Source organism: Trematomus bernacchii, unplaced genomic scaffold, assembly GCF_902827165.1.
Source record: "Trematomus bernacchii unplaced genomic scaffold, fTreBer1.1, whole genome shotgun sequence".
Lineage (NCBI taxonomy): Eukaryota > Metazoa > Chordata > Actinopteri > Perciformes > Nototheniidae > Trematomus > Trematomus bernacchii.
The window spans coordinates 1-21,295 of NW_022987736.1; the positions used below are offsets into that span (position 1 = coordinate 1).

At 38.9% G+C, this 21,295-nt stretch overlaps 1 protein-coding gene across 1 annotated transcript; it reads left to right on the top strand.

Annotated features, from left to right (window-relative positions):
- Nucleotides 1-821: 821 nt before the first annotated feature.
- On the top strand, nt 822-18,336 carry LOC117495015 (MAM domain-containing glycosylphosphatidylinositol anchor protein 2; the record flags this gene model as incomplete). Its single annotated transcript, XM_034146072.1, is given in 7 exon segments — nt 822-999; nt 4,367-4,387; nt 4,507-4,662; nt 10,564-10,731; nt 11,419-11,549; nt 17,838-17,937; nt 18,210-18,336. Coding segments are annotated over 7 exon segments (843 nt in total), but the record flags the coding sequence as incomplete, so codon positions are not given.
- Nucleotides 18,337-21,295: the final 2,959 nt, after the last annotated feature.

Below are 21,295 nucleotides of genomic sequence, written 5' to 3' on the forward strand. Positions count from 1 at the left end.
AGAGAGAGAGGGGGGAGAGAGAGAGGGAGAGAGAGAGGGGGGAGAGAGGGAGAGAGAGGGGGGAGAGAGAGGGGTGAGGAGGAAGTGTTCGACACACATATCTCCGGCTAAATCAAACCATCTCCTCCATTTCGCAGCAGATTGTTCTTGTCTTTGTCAAAGCTGTATTATAAGTTGACAGTTAGCAGCACCTCAACCTCGTCGTCCTTCCACACATTTCAGATATATTAAATATTTTCCTATGATTTGCAAAAACTGCCAAAGAATAATACGCTTCACTTTGTTGACGTTGCCTTCATCGCCACCTACTGGCCTGGCAAGTGCTTGAAGTCATTTTTGCGTTCTAGCTCGGCCGAAGATATGTCGTATAGTGGAGGTCGTGTGGACAGAATACACTTCTTTAACGGAGGAGATAAATATCTGTTACTGTGTAGACGGGGTTTAATATAACAGAATGTATTTCATATATAAAGTAGCATCTTCAGGTCTTGATGAACACAAGCTCTTTGGCCCTGTGATCTGCTACCAGCAAACAATGAGACTGGAGTGATATTGCCCTCCAGACACTTGCCTGGATGACCCTCTCTTTTGTTATGGTCAACAAAACTTGGTTTGAGTAAAAGGAGGACAAAACCAGTTTCCATCGAGATTATCTACAAAAAAAGAACCCCCCTTAAGTCTTCTAATCTTTCTCTATGGACAGTCTGAATCTTATGTCATGTCAAAGAGTGGAAAGTTCAGAATGATGTAAGAATTCAGGTTATAATGAGGAAAGGATTAAGGTCAGTGTATAGCAGATAAATGTGATGTGTGTGTTTCAGATGACTCAGTCCCGCTGGTGGGAGCAGGAGATTCCCATCGAGGGAAACGTCCAGAAGGGAGAGCTGCTGACCTACAACCTGACTGAACTCATCAAACCTGAGTCCTACCTGGTGCGCCTCACCCCCATCACCCGCTACGGAGAGGGCGACGCCACTGAGCGCATCATCACCTACAGCGGTAATGTTCCCTCTCTTCAACGCCTATATCGCTTCGAATTTGCCACTTTCTCTCAGTTTTTATCCGCTCCAGAAACTACATTCTGATGATCTACTAGCTAAGATGTTAGCCAACCGGGAACATGCTAACACAAATCTTTCATATTTGTAATAGTCCACAGTTATATTCTTTCCCGAAATACATTTTGCAATTTTTTGATGTTGTTGTTGTTGTTTGAAACCTGTAGCGTTATATTGATGTTTGGCGCCCCCTGTGGTCGCGTCACCCACCTGCAACAACACATCACATTTCTCACGATGCCTTTTCTTCAATAATACATTTCATCGCTCTGTATGAATGGGGTGTGAGTCATGATATGTAAATGTGAAGAGCTTTGAGGGGTCTTAAAGACTGTACAAACATCTATCTAGATACAGTCCATTTACCATTTACCATTACTCCGTCGTGCTACTAACTATAAAGGGTAGCCTAAGCTTTTGCCAATGCAACTCCACACTTCCTGCAACAAAAGGACAGCTCTGAATAATTTCCTTTGTTCTGCTTTTATGATATTTATGCAAAACATTTCAGCTAAGTGGAGTTAACATCGATTAAAGAAAAAGTAAAAGTTAATATAAATAATCTGAGAATAAAAACAGCAGTTTGTGAAGCAGGCACAATGGTTTCTACAGTGCTGTCTATATTATACTGACTCTATCAGATCAACACATTCAACAGCCGTTCAGAAAACAGGAAATATTATTAAATGGTGGTTAGTTTTTATATCACGTTTATTAATATGTATACCTGAGCTCATCCCAGAATGACTGAGACCTAAATATGAGATTTAAGAGATGTTTATTGTATGCGGTGTTGTGCTGCTGACACACTGCTTCTCTATGAAAAAGAAACACTGGAAAAACAAGACGATAAAAGAAATGTCACAGAAATCCTGACGGGAATAAAAACAAAAAACGCAACAGCATAGAATTTTGAAAGTGAAGTAAAACAAAAGAGAAGTGACTGATGACACACTCACAGCGGGACGCGACGACACACAACGAAAACAAAAGAGACGATTAGTTTCTCTGCTCTGAAGTGGAGTTTTGACAGACTGTCAGTGAACGCCTCGCCCCCCTCACCTCCTCCTGATCCTCACATTAACTCCTCAGAGGGGGATATTCAAATAGGAAGTTCAGAACTCCTCCACCTGTCAGCGCTCGGTCACATGACCCTCTGCAGGTCACCACCCGACATCTACAGGTGTTTGTTCTGAGCTGCAGAAAGTCAATTAAATATCACATTTATCAACGTACTGTCGTCAACGCCCTGCTGCCTTCACGTGTCTGTAAGGATTTAGAAGATCAAGAAGAACAAGAACTTTATTAATCCCACAACAGAAACATTCCGGTTTCACTCTCCATCCTTAACACATTAGGTCTGATATACATTCATAAATAAACATGCATTTTATGGAGAAGTGCAATATGTTGGCGTCAAGGAGCAGTTGGGTCTCCAGAGGGGCCCACAAAGTGAACTGGTTGTTCTCCAGTTACCAGTGCACACCACTTTTGTTTGGTTTTGTTGGTCCTTATGGGACTCGAACCAGTGACCATCTGGTTCCCAAGCCAAAAAGCCAACGGACTGAGCTACTGCCAATATGAAGATGTTTTTATAAAGTGACGAGCAGCTGTGGACAACATGAAATGTCATAATACCTCATAATCATTTATACGATGTTCCTCAAAGGTTTCTGCTTCAAAAGGATAGTTGGGATTTGAGTTCCTATCCATAGTCTGCAGTATGCCTCCAGGGAAACTAAGCAATGCACTGCTGTGGACGAAGCCTGCAGCAAAATGAAAATAAAAAGTGTATTTGTGTGAAGGATTTGATTTGTATAGTTTGAGCGACAGGAGACAACTTTCTTTCTTAATGTTCATGATACAATCACCAAATGATCAGTGGTGCGAAACAGACGTTTATTCTCAGAAATTAAGACACAATTTCCATCTTAACCCCCGCAGCGCTTTGTGTGTGTGTGTGTGTGTGTGTGTGTGTGTGTGTGTGTGTGTGTGTGTGTGTGTGTGTGTGTGTGTGTGTGTGTGTGTGTGTGTGTGTGTGTGTCCTCCTATCTTCACACTGTCCCAGATCTGTAGCACTAACTCAAAACTAGCGCTGCTAAAACGCTGCGACATCGCACACGCCTGCAGGACACACACACACACACACACACACACACACACACACACACACACACACACACACACACACACACACACACACACACACTTTGTGTTATTTTCTTTAAGGTAGCAGTTTTTAACCTGCAGAAAACACGACAGATTTTTAGATTGTGTTAAAGGACAAACTTGGTCTATTGCTACTTGGATATTATTTTGCAGTTCACAGGAAACAGACGTATCATGAATGAAACGTCAGCGCCCAAGCTTATAGGAAAAAGTTGTGTTGAACATTTGTAGAGTGACATTTTAATCAGAGATATTATTACAACTGACAAGAAGCAGAGGATGATGACATGTTTCATTTTCAAATTGAAATACCCTTTCTTGTTTTACATCAATTGTCACTCAACACAGAAACTCAGTGTTTGAGTTTAAGAACTTGAACCAAATATAATAAAAACGTGAAATGTTAATGTTGTTTTTATGAATTTTAGTTTGTAAAGTATCTTTGAATACCCTAGGAACCGCTCTATCAATTAAATGTATTATTATTATTATTCTGTCAAATACTTAATCTTTCCCTTGAAAACTTCACAAACTGATTTCTGTGTGATTTATTTACGCTCGTTTTCAAAATAAAAGAAATAGACACTTTTTTCCAGTTTCCATTTAAATGCTATAAGATGCTTTTTGCTAAGAGACGCCCAGGTGGAGTTAATGTTCCAGAAATAAGGAGTGAGCTATGATTACAATTTAGTGTCCTCACTTCCAAGTACTAAAAAGTGGTCCTCACTATGATATAAATACAAGCACACACACACACACACACACACAGCAAATTAGTGCTGGTTGATAACGAAACACAAGCTTGTTGCCAAACGACGCAGCAGCTGTTCGTGCACTCACAGTTTCCAACAGCTGCACTGAGTGTGTCAGACATGTGGTGTAATTAGTTTTCCCCCTGAAAATCCAATTTGAAAACAGCTGACTGTCAAACCTGCTGCTGGGTTCACATCTCTACTTTTTGTTTTATTCTGAAAGAAAGCTTCCTGTTATTGTCTCGAATTTCCTTCGTTTAATTTCCTTGACATTTGCTGATACGATAATCATAAATGTAATGTAAATGGTTAATGCACGCATGAATGTGAATAAGACAAAAAGGTTATATATTGTTATATTAATGATTGTCTTTTGTCCCTTCACAGCTCCTGTTAACCCACATCTCAGTAAGTATCTTCACAAATAATTAAACAGATCAAACAGTTCACACTTTAAATGTTATTGCCTTTAAGTTTATGCTTCTACTATATGTAATTTATGCATATTTGTGTGTGTGTGTGTTCAGGGGAGTTCCAGTGTGGCTTCGAGGACGAGGCGGTGTGTTTGTTTTCTCAGGACAAAACGGACGTGTTCGACTGGACGCGTCACAGCGCCGCCACGCGAGACAGCAAATACACACCGAACACCGGACCCAGCACCGACCATGCCGGCACCAAGACGGGTACACACACACACACACACACACACTTTCTGTTTTGTGTTGCACTGTTGGAGGAGTCTGTGACCTAAGATTTTCATCGTCATAACTACACTGTAGCTATGTACGTATGACTGATAAAAGCCTTGAACACACACACACACACACACACACACACACACACACACACACACGACGCCTGTGCATGTATAATCAAATCAGCGTACTCTGATACAGATATCAAATGGATCCTTAATCCTCTCTTTCTGTGTCAGTCTGAGACATCATTCCACTCAAGTGTGTGAGTGTCTTACAGCTGATGTTCAGACTGTTTCCTTTCTCACTGTTCTGCTCCGTTCTCGTTATTTTGTGTTTTTTCGACGCCAGCAGCCCTGAGAGTAGGTGGAGGGCTGAGGATAAAACAATGACACTAAGTTTTAATCATTGTTCTGAACTCACGAGACGGACCGTTTCTGATTCGTGTCGTTCAGAAGAGTCGACGCCCACTCTCAACACGATAAGAGGCTGAGAATAATCGCAGCAGCGCAGCACCCGGAGGAGCCTCAGCTGACTGAATGAGAGCAGCCTGACGGACACGCTGCAGTTTGTTCTGCTGCCGAGCAAATAGTTTGTTTCTACTGTAAAACATTCAGAGAAAAACACAGGACACATTCACTCAAAGCTCACCTGAAAATATAACTAAAAGAATACTAATTTTACTGGAACAGCGTTACTTACATCCTGCGTTTTTAAAATATATTGTAGTTTGTCAGATTTCTTTTTTTAATAGACATCCTTCGCTGGAATTAAGGTTCGGATGATAATAGTAATGTTAGCACTCCTTTTGTGTCTAATTGACTTTTGAAAGTAGTTTAGCCAATCACAATTAAGGACCAGAAATATCACTGACAGAAAGGCTTTAAAGGAAGTGACAAAAAACGATGTCAGAGGGATCACACCTACAGTCTGACTGTCAGAGGGATCACACGTACAGTCTGACTGTCAGAGGGATCACACCTACAGTCTGACTGTCAGAGGGATCACACCTACAGTCTGACTGTCAGAGGGATCACTGGAATTACTTGAACGCTCATTAAATTGTCACTTCTCCCAATGGAGTTTGGCATTTCCCCTCCCATACAGACGGAGGAGCGTTATCAGGACGCAGCAGCGTGTCACGAACACAAACTGTCAGCGAGGAAAAAGCCTGACTGAATTATGTTTGTAGTGTCAACACTGGCACTGTAACTGTAAGTAGGCGTAATAAGACGACCCGTCAAACTGTCCAATACGTCTTCACTTCGATGAAGATAACTTAAGAATCTGTCCCCAAAAAAAGAGATCTGCATAAAACAGTGACAGTTCAGAGTTTAGCGCTTTTGTTGGTTAATTCACTTCTTACTTTGAAACACTTGGGACAGATCAGTCTGCTGTCACCTCCAAATAGTATCACAAGCTTCACATGCTTCAAATTGACAGCTGGAATTATTTTAGCTGACAAAATGTTAGACTCAACGTCAAGTTCTTGGTGAAGGAAAAAAAGAGAGTGAGGCTCTCTGGAGCTTTTTAAATTAAACAACGGAGGAAATATATCAATCAGGGCAACTTTTATTCTTAGTTACAGCTTTTAAAAAGAAGTATAAGGGCTGCAGTGATGCTTCAACCTGGTGAGGGAAAGGGCTGATAGTAATGAAATGAAATCACCCAACAAAAGAAAAAGCATTAACGATATAAGCACATGATGATCACGACAGAGCCGGCCAGCTAACCAATCAGAGCAGACTGGGCTCTGGTTTCAGACAGAGGGTGAAAAGAGGTGCTGCAGCACAGAGAGAAATAAAGAGCTTTTTGAACATTAAAGCATGGAGACATGTCCCAGGAGAGACAATTATAAACCTGAAAATGAGCACAATATGTCTTCTTTATTGCAACTGAATAATCAATTATTAATAAATATGTCCAATGTAATTTAAAAAGACAAAACAATTATCCCAGGAAAGAAATGCAATGCAAGAAGCTGCTCTGGTTAGGTCTAATGTGTCTTGATGTTTCTCTCTAGAGTTAACACTAAAGAGCTGAAGGCCTTTTAATGCTCTCTCTAGCGAGCACACGCCCCCTTACACCTGGGAGAAACTGCACACCTGATTAGTACCTAGAGGGGATATGAACCATGCACTCCCTCACATGTGTGGAAGTGTCACAGTGCAGCTGCAGCAGTGAGTCACAACCTGCTGCAGCTCCTCCAGCCAGGAAGAGGCTAAATAATCAAATGTGATTGGCTGTCATCACGCGGCCATCAGACCCGGCCCTGAGGTGAGACAGAAACAGGGAAACCCCATTGGTTCCTACTGAAGGTGTATATATAGCTTTTTAAAAACATCTATAAAGTAAATATAGTATAGTATCTTTTTGTTTCTTCCAAAGACTCAGCAATTTCTCTACAACAGATTATCACACAGGAGGAAATAATGCATTTGTTAAGGACTATTTTCAGCAGCAGATTAATCCTCATCCTAGTCAGTATGTGTTGCTGTAGGACAGTGTATGTGCTATGCCTTAAATTGCAATGTGTTCTCAAGATTACAACCAGACAAACGCATGTTTTCTAATATTTGACTGTTATTCCCAGTCCTGTAAACTAGGGCTGTGCGATTATGGCAAAAATCATAATCACGATTATTTGGGTCAATAATTGATATCACGATTATTAAATACGATTATTCATCCATTTATTGAACTTTAAAACAAATACAAATAATAATTTGAACAGTATCTTTTTAACTGTTGATTACCCTGAACGTAGAATTCAACTGAAAAACCAAGACAAAAATAAATAAAATAAATGATAAATATATATTTACATTTAAATAAATAATATCAAAATAATAAACACCAATAAACAAGATCAACAAATATTTTAGAGCGCACTTCCACAAGCTACTAAACATATATAAATATGATAAATACAAATAAATGAGACCAAAATGAATTAGATCAAATATGTTGCACTGTCTCAACCTAGCAAAGCTAAATAATTGTTTTTTTCGATTATGTTGTTTTCGTAATTGTGGCAGGCCAAAATCGTAATTGCGATTAAAATACGATTAATTGCACAGCCCTACTGTAAACAGTATATTCCACTTTGCCATTTGGCACAGAGGAAGAAGAGATATCCGTCTTTGATGCACACACAATATGTGATGCAGACACATTCACTGTTGGTTTGAATCTGAACATGAAGAAATCACATCATCCTTTAAACCGTCAACTTCTGTTCTGACTTTTATAGCCGGAGTGAAAACTAAAATAAACTCATCACAACAGTTTTTTTTCTCCTTTGTGAAAAGAACCGATCCATCGAAACAAGGCCGTTTCTTACTGACGTGATTTCACACATTCTGACAGCAAAACTATTTATTTTCACATCAGGGGGGAGAAAACAAACTCCTGCTAACACGAGCAAAAGAAAATCATAGATGCATGTTAGGAATGATGCAAATAAAACCACTCATCCTGTCAGTCCCAATTAAATAATAATATATACAAATCTTTACTGTTTTTTAGTCCTTTCAAAATAAACGACCTAGTTATTTTTGACATATTCTAAAATAAGAATCTCGTAAATTTGACTTAAAATATATTAAATAATAATTTCCTGGCAGAAATGGGTTGCTATTAAACTCAGGTCTTTAAAAATATATATATTTATCATGTCTCCATGCTTTAATGTTCAAAAAGCTCTTTTCACCCTCTGTCTGAAACCAGAGCCCAGTCTGCTCTGATTGGTTATTTGGCCGGCTCTGTTGTGATTGGTCAACCTGCTTAGAGATGTCCCGCCCCTTAGCCTATCACATACAATGTGTTGGAGCGCTAGCCAATAGAAGCGCGAGCGTTACACAGTGATGTCACTATGTTCCAGAAGTAAACAAAGGAGTCCAATGGAGACGTTTCAGACCCCATTTACACGCAAACGCATACGAAACGCAAACGAACCGAATACGATATCAAAAAAGTCTTCTGTTCACACGAGACTGCTCGGGAGCGCTGGAGACGCTGTAGTACATATGCCGGGCCTGTAAGTGGCGAAGAAGACCCCCGAGCATGGTTGCCATGGTTGCCCTTCTGTTTATGCCCCATGGTGGATTTAGCAACATGTAATTCTCCATGTCCACTTGTTGCTGATGGTTGTGGTAGAGGAGCTGTAGATGTTGCACTAACATCTGTAGCATGGTCAGTAGCTACTGTCAGTAGCTACTGGCCATGCTACAGCAGTGAGCAGTAGAGGTGGGGAGAGGCGGGGCTATGGCTTCATCGTTATCAGGAAATGATCGTATAGGCCGTAGACACCAGCCAGAGCGTTCCGTTTGCAGATCTATCCACCTTGGGACCCGTTATCGTTTGCGGGGTCTGTTTCCGCGTTTCCATTACGGCCTCGTGTGAACGAACGGGCTATACGAAAGAGAAAAGTAGCGGATAGAACCGTTTGCGTTCTCGTGTAAACAGCACCTCAGCCTCTGGAGGAACACAGGGATTTTAGCCTCTGCAGACCATTTACATGCACTAAAACCTACAGAACACACTACAGAAAACAAAGAATAACAGGGCCTCTTTAAAAACCAGATTAAACACTTTTAATAAATGTGTTTCCACCTCATAGGATTTGTTCCTGTGTGTAACTAATATCAAAATAAGTCTCTTTATATCTGCTTACAACACATTTGAGTGTGTATTACTGTAAATAAACTGCTCATTAAAATAGTGCAGCAGCTCGCAGTGTGATCAGGATTAGCTGAGTTTAATCCCCGAGCAAACAAAGGTTAAAATAACTCCTCACACAGCTGATGTGTGACGGCGGCTGTTTGTTGTTTGTCTCCTCCTCTTCATTTCCTGCTGGAAGCTCGTTCTTCTTCTCCCTTTTCTTCTGCAGCAGAATCTCATTAAAGAGAGCCGCGGGGTGAAGCGCTTTGAATCCTCTGTCAAACAGGAAACATGCGAGACGGAGTGTTTTCTACACTCGTGTACAATTTAATTTGTGAGGATTGTTTTTGTTGTGGATGAGCCCGAGGTGGATTTCTTTGCTCTTTCCAGGACGGTTGCATTAGTTCTCACTGTTGCATGCTTCCTGTGTTAATCTGTGCAGGTCAATGGAAGCAAGGCAGGGTCTCAGGTCCATCTCTCTGCAGCTCACATTAAATGGAGAGGGAAATTCCAGCTGAATTTGAGCATGTTTTTTGTTGATTTAACATTTCTCAAAAAACCTGCAAGCAGAATCTCAAAGGAAAGCAATCAGCCGAATGGACTCTGCACTTCTTTCAATGTCTATTCTGTTTTTACGAGCACTTGATTTCAGTATGACAATACTAAGACAATTCAAAATAATAAATAATAGATTGTTCAACAGTAACAACGAAACATGTCAACATGTGTCTCAATGTAATGTTGGTTCATCCCCCAATTTGGGTCAGAACTGAAAGATCTCTGGATACATTTGGTATTTATTCAGGTTTCCGAGGGGATGCATCATACTGGGCTCTGTTGGATTATTATTGTAATTTCCTTAATCATGAATATGTATTTGAGCAAACTCCACCTATTGAAGAAATCTAAGAAAAAACAACAACTGTTTTCATGACTTTGAAACCAGTTGAACCTTTAATGTGTTTTTTTACCTCAAGATGTTAATAGGATTAGTTCCCGTGTGTAACTGATAAACATAAGACTGAAATGTCTCTGGGAATAATAAGGGATTGTCACGAAATGTGGTAAAACATTCATGTTCAGGATGAATCTTACTCATGTTGTTGCTCCAGCTAACAGGAGCTAGCTGGCTAATTGTGTTAGCTGTTGCTAAGCTTGCTAAGGCTGCATTCAAACCAGATCAGACGCCAATAAACTGCATATATAATAAATGTTTCTCTCCCACAGGTTTCTACATGTACATCGAGACGTCGAGGCCGAGGCTGGAGGGGGACGCGGCCCGGCTGCTGTCTCCCACCTTCAACATGAACTCCAAGACCTCCTCCTCCTCCCCAGTCACCACCAACCCCACCTACTGCTTCTCCTTCTACTACCACATGTACGGGAAACACATCGGTAGGTCTGCTGCACGGTCTGTTCAGGTACACGGTATAATACAACGGTTATGTGACCATGTCTTCGGTGAGAAGCCAGAAATAAGGTCTGTGGTTAACAAAAGCGGAAAAGATATTTACATTTTATTATAAAAAAACTTAATATTTCAGTCAATGGTGAATTTAAAAACAGCAGCTGCTAACAAGTGACTAAATGAGACGACTACATTTCATCACGCCTTTAGCTTAGCGGTGGTGACGTGAAGTCATGTGACTGTGCTGAAGTTCGTCTATAGCCTAATGATAGCTTTTAGCTTCTGGTGCTCACATTTATGCTTCAAAAATCGTGGCATTAATATGTGGAGATTATCCTGCTCAACAAAACGTGTAAGTATCATAAACGTTTTTTTCAGATTTTCTTTTCTGCAATATTCCGAAATCCAATGTAAGTTCCCATTGGCTCTTTGTCGAGGGAACCCTTCAGATGCTTACTTCCAGGTCGCCCTCAAGACATACGTCATCACTGCACAGCCATATAATAAATAAAGCCATGCTTGTTGTCGAAGCAGATTGTGAGAACTTTGAAGCAAAACTCCTGATTTTTTTAAAGTGATGCATTGTGGTTAATCTTTGGTGAATCGTGTGACCTTCAGTGAAAACTAGTTTATAACAACAATAAAGAGCGGACCCCGTGTGTTCTCGTCTGCAGGAGCTCTGAACGTCTTTCTGCGTCAGAAGACTCAGACGGTGACGGACACATCCGTCTGGAGTCTGATCGGTAACCAAGGAGACCGCTGGCGACGAGCCAAGGTCAACATCCACCCAACCGCACCTTTCCAGGTACAAACCCCCCCCCCCCCCTTTATTTCAGCACCCCAAGGACACCTGTATGGATCCAACCATCAACACTCAGGAAAAAACAAACTGTTATTATTTACCATTATTTTTTATAAATCTTTCAATCATTTTCCAAACTAATCAGTTGTTTGATTTATAAAGTGCAAAATGTGAGTATATTTACTAAAATACCACTTAAGTACAATTTTGAGGTACTTTTTCTGCTACTATATACTTGTACAGCTTTAGTTACATTCAAATGCAAACATTGTGAAAGGTGACTTGTTGCGCAATCTCACCATCTTTCCTTTAAAAAAACAAACAATCAATAAATGAATGGAGGAACTGATCAACAGTTTAATCCTTAATGAAAATAACTACAGATGAAGCGTCTTATTTTGGACAGTTTAAAGTGCGAGGGTCGTGATCGGTTCATGCACGTTCCGTGATGGCCGGCCGGCCCCCAGTCAGACTTGATACCGCCCCCATGATAAATACATTTAATTATTGTGAAGCCAGCTGCAATGGATCATTGATCCACCAGGGGGTGCAGTGGGGTTCCACACTGGAGTCATGTGAAATCAACTTCTAAATAATAGATGTTGTTTAGTCGGAAAAAACGAACGAGCCGGCTCTCCCGATTTTTAATCCTAATTTAATCATCATCATTGATGTTTATGTTCGCCGAATTGACATGAAATCACTGACAAATATGAATATTCTGTATTCAACTTCATTGAAACGATCAGGATGGGTGTTATTTTTCCCCACAATGACCAAGTCGCTGCAAATGATCCCATGTATTACATGTACATGGCCACATTCTCAACAAAGTTACGTAACGAAACATTCTGTATTCCTTGCTTACTTTTTATTTAATGCTTTATAACAGCTGGAATAGTTCGTTTAGAACAGGCACCTCACTCGCAATCTGCTCCTCCGCAACGCCTACCACCTACCTCCGGCTGAAATTATGAATGTACAGTAAGGCATAGTAATCATAGATAACACGGCAGGGTCCGTTACAGTTTGTTTTCATCTGATTTCAAATATTTCAAATGTCTGAAGTTAATAAATACATTCTCAGTGTTCAAGTCAATAATAGTCATATAAGAAAAGTACTGATCTAATAACAGAGATTTTATAAGGACTTTTCAATGTTCGACATCGCTCATGTGAAATACAGTAAACTGGATGTTGTGGTGCCGAGAGGCGGGGTATCAAAAGTACAAGCTAAACTTTTATTTAGCATCTGAACACACTTGTAAACAACGTGATGCCCGGGAAGCGAAGACCCGGCGGAAACAGCTGGTCTGGTTCACTAAAATGTCCGTGTACAGTATATCTGGTACTAATGTATAGCGGATCTTTGTTAAGATCCATATGTCACGGATAGAACTATATATTGAGCTTTAAAACAAATGATATATATTATAATAAAATAAACACCGGCTGTTGTTATGCCTGCTGTAACGTTTACTTTCTCCGTTCTCCGCTTAAGTAATTATTACTTCCTGGTTAGCTTTCCGCTCGAAATTTAAATCTGAAAATGGCAAAATAACGGAGAAAAAAACGTTCACAGAGAAGACGACAACAATTGTCACTTGCACTTGTCATTTAGCATCTGAACACACTTGTAAACAACGTGATGCCCGGGAAGCGAAGACCCGGCGGAAACAGCTGGTCTGGTTCACTAAAATGTCCGTGTACAGTATATCTGGTACTAATGTATAGCGGATCTTTGTTAAGATCCATATGTCAGTAGAGATGGGATGGCAGAAGGTGCTATATATATATATATATATATATAATTCCAAAGCTGGTAAAGACCTTTCAAATTTAGCAATAATAGTCATATAAGAAAAGTACTGATTTGTTCTTGAATCAACTTTTTTATGGAAAATGTTTTATGTAATTTTATTTCATTTTAAATAAAATGAAAGACATTCACAGTTAATGTAATTAGATATACATTATTAATGCCATACATTTTTAAATGTAATTAGATATACATTATTAATGCCATACATTTTTGCATAAATATTTATTCAGTATGATAGCTGTCTAACAGAAGTTAAATCCATTTCTCACTTATTCTGACAATGTACTTAACCCCAAATAAAAGAACCCAATAAAAATAGTTGTTAAATAATAGTGAAGTCACGTTGTAATAACAATAACTCATCTCTCTCGGTTTTTTTTGTTTTCTTTGTGTGCTTTGCCAAAAGCCACTGTGTCAAGTGTCCTAGTTGGGTTACCGTAACGAACAGCAGCCGGCTCTCGATTTTTAATCCTAATTTAATCGTTTATGTTTGCCTTGCCGAATTGACATGAAATCACTGACAAATATGAATATACTGTATTCAACTTCATTAAAATGTTATTAACGTGCCTAAACTCAGTAATTCACTAAAAATTACTGATCCCTCCGCGTCGCGGAGGGATCTTGATCCCTGGGTGTTATTTTTCCCCATAATGACCAAGTCGCTGCAAATTATCCCGCTTATTACATGGCCACATTCTCAACAAAGTAACGACATGACTCCCAATATTAATTAAAATGCTTTTATGGATTTAGAAAATATTTTTATTGATTTAAAACATAGTTCTATGTATTGATTTAAATTTACATGCATCCGCTAAGAAAAATAGTCCGTTGTTACCGTTTTTTAAACAGTCAGAATGAAACGGCAGCTCTCAGCTGTGTGTTCACACTCCTAACTCTGATCTTTCTTTTCCAACAGTTAAGTTAACTGTAGGTTACTCTGAGTGACAAGCTTACAGTTAGTGAAGTAACACTTTTTTTTTGTGAGTCACGACCTCGCTGTTTCATTCTAACATAACGCTCCAAATATGACTGTTTCCACTCGGACTTCAATACAGCAACACCATTGTTTGGTTTCCATGGTAGCGTGTCTCTTTAGTAGCGTGCACTCCTTTCCTGTAAATTACAGGTCCAGCCAGGCAAAACAGTAATATGAAATATGAACGTTAGTTTTTAACTGAAATGATCAAATAAAGTCAAAATGTCACAGTGTTTACAAACATTGACCATACCGTTCACCAGCCCCCACCCCACTCTTTGTTTAAAACGAATTGGCCATCGGAATGTGTGTGTCCCAACCCCCCCCTGTGATATCTCTTCACAGGGGGGAGAGAGTTAGACGCTCGTGAATTGTCAACGGGGGGGGGGGCCTCTCTGCACGGAGGAGCCGCGGAGAAGTGAATCACAGTGATCTGCTATTTTAAAGTAAATTCAACACATATCGACCCTAAATATAGCATATATTAAGAACGAGAAAGTGTTAACATCGTTTTTTGTAAACATATGACCAATGTGCGAGGGTGATGACATCAGAGCATCGTCCTATGGGCTTAGCCCCGGACAGGTACAACAGGTATTCACTCAGAGGGGGGTAGTTATCCATTTACATGTCAAAAAGCAACATACAGTAGGCGGGTGGGGGATGGTGAACGTTTACATTTCTCTACAGCAGTGGTTCCCAAACTTTTTGTGCCCAAGGCACACCAAAGGACAAGTAAAAATCTCAAGGCACACCTATTGTGCGAAATAGCCCTTATAACACGTGTTATCACTCATATCATGTAAAATATCTGTAAATGTGCATAATTATTTACTAATGCCAAATAAAATGTATAGATAGAACAATCAGTGGTTCAAGTTAGTATATTCCTCAGTGTAACATATCCACTAGTTGCAAAGCTTAAACATTTTTATATATTTTTTTATTTTAAGGGAAAGGATGTTTTCACTACTCAGTTTGTCAACTATGTTACGGACAAACTTGATGTCATTACAATCATTTGATTAAGTCCTGCACTTCAAGTAAAATCAAATTTGAAAGGCTCTTGAGTCTATTCTACCATATATCCAAAGATTTTTTAAAGTTTAAAAAATAATTGTATTAAAGTTTTGTTTTTTCATGTGATATGTTCAGCACTGTCATTAAGTTTAGGGATATTTTGTATTATAAAACTACCATACAGGTCATTTTGATAGTTTTAAGAGATGTCATGTAAAACTCCAACCTGTGTAGATATACATTATACTATAAAGGATATCAGAAGCACTATTTTAGATATTTTAAATTTGAAAAAATGAGGTGCAACATAGTTGACAATGAAAGTCAAACATTTGACGCAAATAACATAGTTGACTGGACACATTATTAACCATCAGCACTATGTTAATTTCAAGGCAGAAGTGCAAAATTCCATTGATAATGATGTGTAATGACGTCTACATGTCGTACAAATTGTCAACTAGGTTACCTGTCAACTAAGTTACTACAGTTATTACAGTACTGGGTAACTCAGTTGACAGGTAACCTAGTTGACAATTTCCCTATTTTGACCCATCATTTCAATGGTAGGCCTTGCCTGGATGACCACATGTCATTTTCTTGAACAGGTTAACATCACATTTGCACATATAATTGAATTAAAATCATTAAACAATTGTAAACCATAACAATGTACGTAACATTGTTGATTGTCAATGAGTATATTAATTGACCATGTGCTATTATACATAAAATATTGTAAAAATGTAGAGGACAATCACCACAGTGTGTTCAAAATGTCTGCCAAAGAGGAACATGGCATCATGTGATGCTGGTGACATGGTATTGGGACAAACAATTTTTGAGTTAAAGGGGGGAGTTCTGTTAGTAACATAGTTGACAGAACTTTTGCGGACATTCATATATTAAGATATTTAAATTATTTAAAGGGGGAAATCAATTAAAAAGATGTTATTATTCTTTAGTATTTAGACTTTTGAAATAAATGAATCATTTTTTAAATTTACTTTAATGGTTTTTATTCATTATTTTGAATCCAAGACACCCTCAACTGAAAAACGGACATAGCAAAAACTGACAATTTAAGAACATCATGACACATTTCAAGCTAAATAAAGCATAGGATGCACATAATGTTTGTGTGATATTATAACATGCTTTCCAATAATAGGCAAAATATGATATTTTTGAAGAAAATAGTTAGAATAATTATAATTATCATCAATGGACATCAATGGACATGGAATGTACCCTAAATTGTAGAATCACTCAGCAGTTACATACACCAAACCTTCCAGTTATATTCCTATCAATATTATGAAGGCTTTTACAGAAGGGTTTGGTCATATATAATTCATAGCCTGAATTATATAACATTTTATACCTAAAAACATGGTGAAAATTGATATTTTAGGGCTGTTGACAGTATTTTCTGATTTATGGAGTGATACAAAGAGATATCCAAAATCCCTTCTGTAAAAGCCTTAGATACTAATATGACTACAAAATGAAACAATAATTTTGATCCTGGCTTTATCCAAAGTTCAGATTTCGGTTCCTGAAATGTGTTAAAATATGCGCATATTTCATGAGATAATGGTTCATTTGGATATTTAAACATGCTATTTCAGAAAACTTGTAATACAAAAAACAATTGCCTTATTGTAAGTAATTAACTGGAGAAATATTTAGCTGATATCTTTAAGTTAAAAATACCCTATTCACCTGGGGTGTCTCGCCTTAATTAGATGTTTGATAAGTGCAGATCACATAGTAAAACACGTACACAGATACATTATTTTGTATTTTTATTAAATTCGACAATGTCAATTTCACTTTCCACTATGTCCACCGTTGTTTTTCACAACCAATGGCAGAACTTTATTGAGGCCTGTAATTAGTCAACTACAGGTCTCTTGAGTCAGTCTTTTTCTTCCAAAAAGCTTGTGACAAGATGTTATTGCTCTTGGGGCATTAAAAACAAGATTTTAACTTTAGTTTTTTATATAATATCTGCATTTTCTATTGTGAAAAACTAAGTCTTAGTTATTTAATATATAGCGCCATCTCCTGGTTAAACCCTGAAATTGGAGAATAGTGGGAGGGCCTAACATTCCTGAATACTGGTCTTTGGCAGGCAACTGGCTGGCAACTGGCTGGCAGTCGGCAGGAAGCTGTATGCTGGGGTCCAAAATAAGAGGCTCCATCTGTATAAGGGCTCTTTTTCACCTATAAACATAAAATCCTGCTTTTACCTCAATCATGACTCATAATAATGTAATGATAGAACAATAGATAGATAGACAGTGTTATTCATCATTGATTACACTAACATACATTTACTCAAAGAATGTTTTCAATTACTAACGTTGTGCTGTTCCAGAGTGCCTTCACAGTGTGGTGTTATGACTGTGACTGAAGTGAAAGGTTTCAGTAACGCTCAGCTTCCTGTCTTCCTGAGCGGCAGATGGTGATGGAAGGAGTCCGAGGCGCAGGCATCGAGGGAGATATCGCCATCGATGATGTAACCATCGAGGAGGGCGAATGTAAAGACCCACCCCCAAACAGTGAGTCACATCAAGTAAAATAGAATCTAAAAAAAAGTAATATTTTAAAGTAAGAAAACATGCAATTTGCCCCCAAACATCAGGTTGACCCCAAACATCAGGTTGACCCCAAACATCAGGTTGACCCCAAACATCAGGTTGACCCCAAACATCAGGTTGACCCCAAACATCAGGTTGACCCCAAACATCAGGTTGACCCCAGCTTCAGGTCTGCACACAAAAACGTGAATCAATGCTCTTGTTTTTAAACTTCTCTCTCTCTTCCCACACAGATCTAAGGTCGCTTGCCCCTCCCTCATCACCCCATATATGGCAGCTGTGCATCACTCTGAGTCTGGCTCTGATTGGCCGGCAGAGGTGACCCCCCCTCTCTACAGGACGCCACATCCTTTGACTCTTCTTACCCTCCCTTCAATCCCATCACCCCCCATCATTAACCCCCCCCCCCCCCCCAACTACCAAAGATAAGGTCAGAGCTTCAGAGAGGGCTGGCACAAAAGGTCAGGAGGTCACATGGAGACACGTCAGGTTAGCTGCTTCTAAATGCTTTCACTCTTTATGCTAAGCTAACAACATCCTGACTCGAGACACTCAGACAGCCAGAGAATAAGTTCATTTACTAAAATATCAAACATTTTACTTTCAATATAATTAAAAAACTTGTGCTTTTGGGAGTTTTCCCTTTCCTGTAGTTTGTTCTATAGGTTTTTGTGCATTTAAATGGTCTTCAAAGGCTAACATCCCTGTGTCCCCTCAGGGAGAGCTGCTGATATCACAGTGCAAACACACCCATGAAGTTTTGCAGCTTAGTGCGATTATTCATGTGGAAGAGTAGACATGTTGCCTTTGTTCCAAGACAACAGGAGGCAGAAAGATGGCAGAGATAAAGAAAAATGAAAGCTCCAGGTCCTGATGAGTTATACCTCAAAACGACGGTCTTATTTGTGCATTCCCCCTGAGTGAGTGTTAAAACAATAAGAAATAGTTTGTAAAAAAGTAGAATAGCTGCCAATCATCCAACAGCATTTTAAGAACATTGTTTTCAAAGCAACTTCTGAAAATCACTTATTTGGGATTTCCCCTTGATCCGGTTTCTCCTGTGACCTGTGATGACCTTTGGTTTCAGCTCAGCGCCACGAAGCCCAGAGAAAAGAGGAAATAACAGCTTGAATGTCAACTTTCCTAAACACCCACCATCATACCTCCCCCCTCCTACCTCCACCATCATACCACCCACTCCTACCTCCCCCCTCATACCTCCACCATCATACCTCCCCCCTCATACCTCCACCATCATACCTCCCCCCTCATACCTCCACCATCATACCACCCACTCATACCTCCACCATCATACCACCCACTCATACCTCCACCATCATACCACCCACTCATACCTCCCCCCTCATACCTCCCCCCTCCCTACTCCTTACCCTTCTACAGATCAACAGTACTGTAACGCAAGCTGGACGGACGAACTGCATCTCTCTGTCTTTTCGGGGGAAGTTGACTTTTTTTCAGTGGGAGGTTACGACAGTTTTTAAAAAAACAAAAGAACTTGAAGATGTTATTTTGACGTCTGTCTGTCTGAGGAGGAGTTCCCTCTCTGCCACGACATCAAGTGCCTTCAGACTCGCAGAGTAAAAGAAAGCAGAACAAATATAACCGAAAAGCAAGAGACCGTCGGACATCGTTATGTCTTCATGGCCAAGGACAAGAAAACAACCAATTCTTGGTCTAATTATGCAGAGAATTCGTTTCTTACAGATTTTTTTTCTTTTATTGAGATGAAAATGTTTATGACGACGAGGATTCTGGGAAAACAGAAGCCATTTTCGATGGCGTATAGAAGAGGCAGCGACAAACACACAAAGGGAAGCAACTAATACGGACATGAAGCTCCTTTGATTTAAAGAACAACCCTGCAATCATAATCTGAGGATCTGTGACGGGATATTTCAAAATACAAGACAACCTGCTCGGACGATTTCAAGCCTGAAGCAAATGGGATTTCTCCCTGAACTATTTTAGTATTTCAAAATAACAGATTTCAGAAGGAGGCGGAGACTTTGACTCGACCTGAAATCATCACTAATATTAATCTACAAAAAGTGGAGCTGGAGTTTTTGGAAGAAGGAGAATGAAACATGTATTGTAAAATCAAATCTTATATTGTTCCTATAATATTATGAAGACAGGGGGAATCTTTACACGTTTTATGTACTTCATTTTTGTTTTGTTTCAACGAGGGTGGGATCTTAAATTGAAGTTTATTTTTTTGTGGAAAGACAAAAGGAACATTTGGAAGATTGAAAACCCAGGTGCAGTATTTTTTGTTTTGTTAGTTAATGGTTTGAGATTTAATCAACGTTCTGCTGATAAAACATTTCTACTACAAACCAAAATCCATAGTGAGAATTCATCGAAAAAAGCACAAAAATACATAAATGTTTGTTAAACAGTTTACGCATCAAAACACACCTTTCTGGAAATCATCAGATCTGCATCTTAGGTATTATTAAGAAGCCCATTTCTGCCAAAAAAAGACAAACATGTATAAAAAGTTTGGAGGCTGAGAATTATAAAGATTCATTGTAAATAATCCCAAATCTAAAAGACCGAAAAATTGCAAACTCTTGCCTAGATTTTAGTTTTTTTGTAATAATTTAGGCTTAATTCTCAAAGGACTGACGAGAAATGATTACAGTTGATTTACTTTCCCTTCGTAATGGAGTTAAGAATTAAAGGTTCTGATGACATGTATTGTAACTTTTGCTAAACTTATAAATTAATCTTTATGACTCAATAGCTCATATTTTACAGTCTTTTACCATTCCTAACATTTTATCATTATTTGTTATATTTTTGTGGCAGAAAGGGGCTTATGTACTGAAAAAACCACACAACTGCCATTTTGATGAAAGTGGTTTCACAACATATGTTAGAAAATAATCATTTCAACTTGAAAAGACATTTAAAGACACGGTGAGACATGTTTTTCAGCATCATTTGGTTCATTTATGCAACAAAATTCTGAATGAAACAGAAAATGTGGGTCTGTTATTTGATATAATTGAATATCACTCAATTTGATTAACTGACAGTGGGTTTCACAAAGTGTTTAGAAAAAAACCCAGTTTGTGATGTTTTTACTTAAGAATAATGCTGATTCATCATTTACATCTCAGCCACTGTTACCCTCACATTAGACTTTGAGGCGTTTAACAGAGGATTTATTAGATAACTCATACTCTCAGATAAACATCATTTATTTTTAATGTTATGCTGATTTTTATTTCATCCCTGTGGCGACACTTTTCTTCTCTATTTGTTTTTCCACTGCAGTTAATAATCTGATTTT